Below are 10,141 nucleotides of genomic sequence, written 5' to 3' on the forward strand. Positions count from 1 at the left end.
ATCTTTGTTTTGCAAGCTTCACCTAATTTATTTTAAATTGAATTTGATTTAGCATAACGCATTATTTATGCAATTGTTGTTCTTTTGAAAATATTGGACTCATATCTTTTCTTTTGAGAACGGACCAATTCCTTCTTAAGTTTTTCATTTCTATGGATGTCATACTTGGTTTTGTTTTGAATTATTCTTTTACTTTTATGAACATCACCATTAGTCTTAGTTTTCCTTCTCTTGTGAATCTCATACTCATCCGAGTCAGCTTGAATTTGTTTCAATCCAGTGCACCGTTTGTCCTCTTATGTGTCTTTCTTTAGTCAAACGTTCTTTCTTGAGAATTCACTATCGATTGAGTTGCCTTTCCTTACGAGTTTTGTATTCTTTTGAATCAATTGAAAGCTTGTTTGATATCTCATATCTCGCGGATCTTGTTTGAACTCTCTTGATTTAAGATCCTTTCTCGTATGGCTTGATTTCTTTTTAAGTACATCTTAATATTCTTGAATGTTCCTGTGTGACGGCGATTTCAAGTATATTCTTGGAGTTTTGATGTGAACTTTTAAAATAAGTTTTGGATTCCCTTTTTAAGAAATTTTAAATCAATTTTTCTTGCTTAATTGCATCTATAGCTATTCTTTAAATTTGACAAAGTTGTTTTGAAGTTGGCATGCACTATTTTAAATGAAGTTTTGAAAAGCTTCCTTACTTAGCAAAAACATGTCTATTTGTAACGCACCACTTATTTCCTTTACCAACTTATAAGAAAATTTTTACCTCGGATTTTCTTTTCTAAATAAAGTTTAAATTCTTCTTCCATCTTTGCTATAACTTTTATACACGCTTGTTTGAATGTAAACCTTGAGAATTGTTGAACAAACATTTGATTTTCTTACAACCTTGCCACGATTTCACTGTATACCTTTATTTGATTGAGTACCTAAATATTTTTTAGGATTTTCGTAAAATTGTTTTGGCCTAAACCCAATTGACTTTCCTTTTTCAAAACTCACCTATTTTGTCTTTAACTTAGGAATTGTTTTGACGTGAGACAACTTGATTTTCTTCCGAGTTTTATGCCTGCTTTTGGTTAAGTTGTGTACATGACTATCTTTTTGAATGTTTGAGTAAATATTTTTGCTCTTAGTCAAACTGGTGTTCATTTGTTTTAGAACTCTACATAATCTATTTAAATATGAAATTGTATTAACGTAATGCCTTAATTATACTTTTGTTATTCTTTTACAAAGTGTCTGTTGTGCACCTTTTCTTTGAAAACATGAAATAGTTTTTGAAAAGTTTTTTCACTCTTCCTGAGTAATGCATTCGAAAGTATTTTTAATCCTACTCTTGAGTCTTGTAAGCTTTGTCTTCGATTTTAGACATTCTTCTTTTGTAAACCTTATATTTCTTTGACTCAGCTTGATTTTGTTCAAACTACTGCACTACCTTTTCTTTTATCATTCCTATCGTACTTTTTTGATTCAGGTGTCATTCTTGAGGTTGCCAAAGTAATTTTTCTTTCTGGCACTCTTCATTCCTTGTATATCCTTGATTGCTTGTGATTCCAATAATCTTTTCAAGTTCTTGCGGATTTTGTCCTTGTCAACTGTCCTTTTCTAAGGTTTAGTACCCTTCTGAGTAAACTCGAGAATTATTTTGATGTCACGTGGGACCTGTAGGTATAGTAATGCGATGCATTAGTTCTTTAAGACGTGGTTTGTGGATATGGAAGGTGAAGTGGTAAGCGTCCAACGTTATGAAAAGTTGTGGAAGTTTCGTTTCTTGTGAAAGAGTTTGCGGATGATAGGTTTGTGACCGGTTAAGGGATTGTGAAGTGATTGATGGAGTTGGGAGGTTGAAGTTTTGAAGTGGATACGAGATCTGTGAGCGAACGTTATATCCGTTGTTTAAATACCAGCCTGCTTTGTAGCCTTTTGCCACATTAACTACCGCGTTGCTTTGTGAACGCCTATCTTGACTTGCACCCTATTTTGTTCCTTCAAATTTTTGTAAAGTCTTGAAAACCATATAACCTTTTTGCATCGAGCCTGTCTTGTATCTTCTGCCTTACACCATACTTTATCCTTATATTTAAATTTTATAATTATCCGGTATTTGAACTTTTATATATATGTGCTACTATTTCTTACTTTTCTAAAAAGTATTTAAAAAGTAGAACACTAAGGCTATGTATTATCTTATGTATTATTTTAATTTTTGAGGACGAAAATTTTTATAAGGTGAGTGGAATACATGACCAGAACTTTTGAAAAGTTCTATTTTAAACTAATCTCAAATCATATATTTATTTACAGTTTTAATTTTAGAAATTATTTATTGAAAATAATTAAAGGCAATTTTGATTAATTGGATTTGAAATAAATTAAGGTTTTTATCCAAACTCTATACTTATGGATTATTTTCTTATTTACAATTTAAAGTTTTAGAAATTCAAAAATAATGATATTTGGCTATTTAAATTTAAATTTTATCTAATTTTATAATTATTGAATTATTTTCTATATTTAAATTACAAAAGTAGTAGTTGTAAAATAATAAGATTTTTATATGATAATATTTTTATAAATAAATACTTTAGGTTTTGTTAATAAAAAAATTAATTATATTATATTATATTTTTAATTAGAGTATTTGAGTGAAAACCAAACAGCAATTTGATACAACAAATAATATTTTAAAATAATATTAAAAATTCAATTAGTTTTAAATTAAACCCCAAAGTCTCCAATTCCATATACAAATCCTAACCTTAATTAAACCACAATTTTTTCCTTCATCCAAATGAAACCCTAGCCGCTACCCTTTCTTTTCCTTTAGTAAACACACAAAACTCAACATAGCAGTAGTTGGGGAAGAAAGGATAGGGGAACCACGGGAAGGAGGGGAAGAAATAAAAGGGAGGCGGCGCGATGAGTGTCACTGTCACTGTCGCCGCCGCGAGAGAGAGAGAGAGAGAGAGAGAGAGAGAGAGAGAGAGAGAGAGAGAGAGAGAGAGAGAGGAATTTGTCAAGCATCTCCTCATGAGTAAATAGCATATTTTCGACTTCACAAAGAGAGAACATTGTTGGTTTGGAATTAACAGTAGTGATAATCATCTAATAGTCTTTGTTAAGACCATCGAAAATTGCGTAAACTTACTTTTTTTAGTTGAGAGGTTTGCCTAATGTAGCTAAGGAGTCTGCAATACCTTTGATTTTAGAGAGATAATCAACAGCAAAAAAATCTTGTTTCTTGGTGAGTTTGAGCTGAGCCTTCAATTGTTTAATTTTGAACATGATGAATTTAGCAAAGTAAACTTTAATTTTATCCCAGATTTGATAACTATATTCACAATCAACCATTTTAGATTTGAAAACCGAATCAAAGCCAATAACCAAAAAATGGAATTCTAATTATCTTGAATCCACTGTGTATTTAGAGGATTCAATGCCAGCAACTTAATATTCTTGATTATCATACTTCTTGAAAATATTATCTTTATGTAGATGATCCTCCAAAACTTATCTACAAATTGCTGCAAGAGTTTGCTGTTACAAGATTTTGTGGTTCTTTTCACTTAATTTGTCTTGAATTGAAGTGAAAAGCCTTTGATTATAGAATTGAAGGAGAATCGAATTAATGATTGAACTATTTAAATTTGAATCAGTGTTTACTGAGATAGCAAAATTATCAAAAGGGTGAAATCATAGGTAAAAAAAAAAAAGAACCTAGAGAAATAGAGATAACAGAACTCAAGCAATATAGAAAAATTAGAATTCAGCAGTTCAACACAATGTGTATATATATATATATATATATATATATATATATATATATATATATATATATATATATATATATATATATATATATATATATATATATATATATATATATCTGTAGCAGAAGCAAGGAAGACTAAAGCCTAAAGAGTCCTAACTAATTGACAATTCACTAATTAAAACAAAATAACAAACTAATTATTTTAACCACTATTATACACTGCTAATTACTCTAACTACTACTATACACTTTCAAGTATATTTCTATCTTTGATACAAAATTAAACTCTGCTTTCATGTTATTAAAAAAAAAAAAAAAAACTAAATTGTAAGAACTCTGCTTTCATGTTATTTAAAAGAAAAAACTAAAATATAAGATTCTTACATCACCAACCTATATATGAGTTGTTTTCTTTTCCAAATCTATTTGGATAAATCATTATTAAAGAAAGAAATTTGAAGTAGTATGAATAAATTAAAATTAATGACTTTATTTAATAAAATAAAATAACAAACGACTATAAATATAGGACAAATAAAAGCCATCGTATATTTTTATTATCAATCGTTAATTTGGTGTTTGAAATTGATAATAATCCCTATATTTTTATACCAGGGATTATTTATACTTCTATGGATCGGAACATTGCTGTAGCAAACTACCAATGGAGACTTTATTTGAACTATGAAGTGGAGACAATCAACTAAATCTAAGACAGTCCAAACCCTTTTTTAAAGTAACACGCACTTTGGTTGTTAATGGCAAAGCAAGGGACAATCTTTTCTTCTAAGTGGACAGTGTTCACAAATATGAGGCTCCCCCTCTTTTTTATTTTTGTTTATTTGGCAATTCTTTTATTTTGTCTAATTTAATCTAATCACTTTTGAAAAAGGCACTTCCTTTTCTCATAGCATAAGCTTGGTGTCTAATAGTGTATGCAAAGCAAAGCATGCGCTACTCCCAACTTTTTAATTGCCTATTATCCCTTTAATTACAATCCTAGTTTCTTTATTTAATTGTAACTACTGTCTCGGCCACACATTTTCTCAAACGTGTACACACGGAGACAACAGATGTGCAAACCACATTAGCTTCTTACATATTAGTTACTATATTTGTTAAAAGTGGTCAATAAAAATATTTTAGTATCTAACTTGTTATTACTATATAACTTAGTTAATTTTTTTAAAACAAATGACCAATAATTGATATAATAAATGAGATATTGTATTACCAAATTTATCCCTTACATAAAACTTCAGAATTATCAAACCAACAAGAGTTAATTTGGGTGATAATGGGAGTTATTACCACTAAAATGAAAAAAGAAAAAGAAAAGTGTAGAATTTAACATAATAAGGAGAATCCGTATTTAAACTCTAGAGAAGGTAATTGGGAATTTGGGATTACCCGCTAGAACTTCACCATTACTAACATATAGCTGTCCATCATGTTATTTTTGTAAGAGATCCATTTTTTCTTTATATGACTGATAATATTTATTTATTTATTTATTAATAATTCTATATATTGTCGAAAATAGTGCCTAATACTAGTATATTGCTATTTGTGTAGGACGTGTAGGTAACAATAATACGGTTAGTAGTTTGGATATTTCCCCAAAGCACCATTATTAAATCTTTTCTTAGTTCTCATTTATTCCTGAAGGGAGCTATATATAAAAGACCACTAAAACCTTTTTTTTTAAAAGATATTTTTTAATAATTAAAATTAACATATATAATTGATTAAACTGTATTATTTATATCATAATTAGATTGGACAAACTAATTTAAAAAAAATCGATGAACCAAATTTTAAACCAATCTAAATTAATATTTTTTTATAAATAATGACTACAATATTCCTATTATAGAAAATAACTAAAATATTCATATATATATATATATATATATATATATATATATATATATTATTAATTTTAAATCTTAACCCCATAACGACACAGAGAGAAGAGAAAGGTTAGAATTTAGGATTTTCAAAAAATATATAATAAAAATATTTTGTCATTTTTTATAATAAAGATATTGTAATTATTTTTTATAAAAAAAATATTAATTTAGATTGGTTCAAAATTTAGTTCATTAATTTTTTGGCCATATTAATTTGTCTGACCTAATTTTAATAAAATAATATGATTTAATCAATTATATATATTAAATTTTAATTATTAAAAAATATTTAAAAAAAAAAACGTTTTAAACGTTTTTATATTATTCCTGAATCTATGGTTACTAACAGAAAGGTCTTAAATGTTAATTAAGTGCTCAACAAGGTGAAAAACTAACAAAATGAGAATTTTATAAAAAATATAAACTGAAAATAGGGAATTCGCCTCATGATAACCTACAAAAATAAAGTAGCAAAGTATATAGTTAGTCACATTATTATTATTATTATTGGTGTAAATTAATTTTATAGATGTATTTAATTACGTAATGTCATGTCAATAAAAATATCTATTTTTTATATTAATTACACAAATAATCATCTAAAAAAAATATGATCCAGACGATTGTATAACATTATTTTACACTATACATCTAAAATAAAATTATATATAACTTAAGAAATCGTAAGGGTTCAAGTCCCTCTATTCCCATAAGACCTGCTTAACTCTCTAATTTTTTTTTCCATATGTTAGTTTTATTTTTTCAATTTTAGAAAGTTATGTGTCTTATTTAGTATAGTCTTTCACAAATGGATTCGAGTAGAGTTTTTCTTTCTGTTTCTTATCACAATCAACAATCATAAGTATTTGTTTGGAATATGTATTGGAATTCATTGGAATCTATTTGGACTATGGAATAAGAATAATATATTCTTATATATGCTAATAATATATATTCGAATTAGAATTTTTTTTGTCTTGTTTTTAGTTGATATGGAGTCATTAACATATATTTAAGTAATCTAATAAGATTAATATAATGTCTCAAGAGAGGTCGGGACACTATAGCCTAATATATTTATATAATAGATATATAGAATATTATTCTAAATTTTCAGTTTTATTGGATGGACTGATGTAAATAACAAACATTTAATTACATTAAATATACATTTAAATACATTAAATATTCTAAACTAAATATTAAATATAATAATATATAAATAAAATTATTTAGTAAGATAAATATAGTAAGATAAATATGAAATATAAAAATAAATATGGAAATAATATATATATATATATATATATATATATTAATTAAGATATAAGGGTATAATATAAATAGAACTAAAAAAAAGTGTTTTTATTAAATTAAGAACGCCCTGTGATCTTCAACCAATTCTGTGCTTCAATATAATTATCGGGGGTAAGGGCTATAGCTTGTTTCCAATACTCAACGGCTTGATCAAACCAAGCCTCAGCAATTTCGGAATCTCCCTGTCGAATGGCCTGTTCTCCGCGGTCGGAATAGGTGAGTAAATTCCTTCCCTTAGAACTGTACTTGAGAGTTTCCTGCCTCATACGGCTCAGCAGTCAATTGTTCCATTTTTCTGGAATTAACCAAAAGAAAATGGAATGGGTTACTACATGAGTTTTAAACTTGAATTTTGATTAAAAAAAGGGTTTCATCTCTTTTTCTTTTATATATATATATATATATTATGGTGACTATCTTAATTATGTAAGTGTTGTTAAGATATATCTACATATAGTAAGACTTATTTCTTGCTCAATTAACAAGAAAAATAGATTTCTCTATTATATGAGAAAGTATATCATGCCATGCACTTTGTTGCTTCACTTGCAAAATTCACAATCATCCACTAATTCGATTCATTCCCTTTTTCCCTATTGAGTTTCATTTCTTCTCATCATCAAAAATCGAAACCTTCCTTTCTAATTTCATTTCATTTGTAAATATAAGCTTGATATATTCATTCAGTTGGTTCTATTATTAGTTAGAGACATATATGGAGCCTAATAACTACAATTCTTGTTCTAATGTTGTTGTCACTGATGATGAGAAGAAGCCATTATTAGAAGAGAAAAAGATGGGTACAATAATAAGATACAAAGAATGTCTGAAGAACCATGCAGCTTCACTTGGTGGCAATGCAACTGATGGATGCGGCGAATTCATGCCCTGTGGTCAACAAGGTACCATTGAAGCCCTCATCTGTTCTGCATGCAATTGCCATAGAAACTTTCACAGGAAAGAGATTCAATCTGAAGCTCATCATCATCAACATCAAGTGGTGAAGCATATTTTTGCACACTCATCAATTAGTCTTTCTGATCAATCTTATGATCATGATCATAACGACAATAAGGATTATTGTGAAAAAGGGGGGGTGCGGATGAAGAAGAGGTTCAGAACAAAGTTCACACAAGAACAGAAGGCGAAGATGCTCGATTTCGCGGAGAAGGCCGGATGGAAGATACAGAAGCTAGATGAATCTATGGTGAACAAGTTTTGCCAAGACCTTGGGATCAAGAGAAGGGTACTCAAGGTTTGGATGCACAATAACAAGAACACTTTTGCTGCGAAGAATAAGAAGAATCTTTCTACAACCACCTAGATGATAATAATGAGTCCAATTTCTTGGAGTCATGGTTGAATTCTCTCGGTGTGACTTTAAGATTATGGATTTAAAATATAAAAATAATCACTGATATAATTATCAAATTATATTGTATATCTCACATACATTTTTTGGGTGTGACTCTTTTCTAAACTATGTGTTAACGCAGGATTTTGTGCACCGCCTTTTTTATGTCTATTTTTCTTCTTTTAGTATTATATAGCCACTTTTATTTTGGATTTATTTCTCGATCTGTTGCTACTAAACTATGCTTCATACTTTGTTCATTCATTTTCTATAGAACGATTTATGTATTGCTTTTTTTTTCTACATATTATCTTTTTTGTTTTGTTTGTATATGAGTCGATTCATTCTCTTTTATTAATGAATTCTTAATGGATTGTGAAATTTGCTTAACATAAGTCCCATAATTAATTTATATAATAGGGAAAAAAAAAAGAATAAACTAGCTCAAGATACAAAAATGAAATGAGTATGTGTAATACAACATTGGATTATTTGTCGTTGATTATATTCCTTATAAGTTTTAGTTTGTAGTTTATAAGAGGGTTATATTTGAATCATGAGCCCTATTAACAAAACGGTGAGGATAATATTGCATAAATAATTCATGGATAAGTCCTATAAATATTAGATAAAAATATTATCCACACACTAAAATTAGTTACTATATATTTATAAAAATATATATAATTTAATTTATTTTTAATTTATATTTTAATATATATTTTTGTTAAATTTAGTTTAATTTTGAGTTTCATAAATGATGACAAATATTCTTTGGATTGAAAGCCCAATATTGTTTAATGTGTGCTTTTATTATGGCAGACCCAAATGTCCAAATTTATGTTGCTTCAGTCCAAGACCAACTTGTGCTTCAGCAATGTGAAAGAGCCAAAGCTCCTCCTTGTTTCACCGATCAGCAATAAAAAGCTTATGCATTCACAAAAAGAAAAATAACGACAGCTGGAAAAAGAAAAGGACAAGTGTTGCTCTAATAAAGCAAGAAGGACACAAGGACACCCCACTAACTCAAGGATATCAGCAGAGCACCATTTTGGATCATGGTTGAGCAAAACACAAACGAGCAAAGAGCAGTAGCAGCAGAGATAATGGAGCAGAAGGAAAAAGAAATGCATGCCAAGGAAGAAAGCAAAACAAAGGACCACAGAGGTGGTGGACGTGCTTCTCATCCAGCAGAGGTAGTGGAGTATGAGGAAGAAGGACTACTTGCTAGCTGTGACAGCTCCAACGGGCAGCAAGGACAAGTAAAAGGAATAAGCAAAAAGGAAGGCAAGCTGAAGACATATAAGCAGCTTCATTCCATCATTTCAAAGCAAGAAAAAGAGAGCACACACTCAAAGCATTATCTCTAACATGGAGCTGAAATCTTTTTCTTCTACTCAAGCTTAATTTTTTATTTTCTTTGTTATGGCTATATTATGTCATTTTCTGTGTTGAGAAAAGGCTGATTATGTGAGGTTGAAAAGTCAAGAAAGAAAAGGCAAGAGTGATGCATAATAGCCACTGATTTCTGATGTAATTGAGGTGTTGAACTAGGATTAGTTCTCCTTGCCAAGTTGGGTTAGCACTTGGTGAGTTTTGAATCTGTTAGGATTCCCCTTCCAAGTTGGGAAAGCACTTTGGGTAGCTAAGCTTTGGTGAAGAAAGCTTAGGAAATTCAACAGTATTGGTGAATTTAATTAGTAGATTATAGTGAAAATTCCACCATGGTTTGTGGTGGAGACTGGACATAGGATTCATTGCACCAGGAATTCAAACC

The 10,141-nt window shown here is 29.0% G+C and overlaps 1 protein-coding gene across 1 annotated transcript; it reads left to right on the forward strand.

Annotated features, from left to right (window-relative positions):
* The first annotated feature begins 7,636 nt into the window (after nucleotides 1-7,636).
* On the forward strand, nucleotides 7,637-8,558 carry LOC107616921 (zinc-finger homeodomain protein 4-like). Its single transcript, XM_016318795.3, has one exon. It carries the CDS (start codon nucleotides 7,726-7,728, stop codon nucleotides 8,332-8,334), a length of 609 nt encoding a protein of 202 aa, XP_016174281.1. The 5' UTR covers nucleotides 7,637-7,725; the 3' UTR covers nucleotides 8,335-8,558.
* Nucleotides 8,559-10,141: the final 1,583 nt, after the last annotated feature.

This window comes from Arachis ipaensis, chromosome B9 (genome assembly GCF_059453495.1).
Source record: "Arachis ipaensis isolate K30076 ecotype BB chromosome B9, ASM5945349v1, whole genome shotgun sequence".
Taxonomy (NCBI): domain Eukaryota; kingdom Viridiplantae; phylum Streptophyta; class Magnoliopsida; order Fabales; family Fabaceae; genus Arachis; species Arachis ipaensis.

Coding starts and splice junctions, on each gene's coding strand:
- LOC107616921 (XM_016318795.3), top strand. CDS start 7,726: ATGGAGCCTAATAACTACAATTCTTGTTCTAATGTTGTTGTCACTGAT.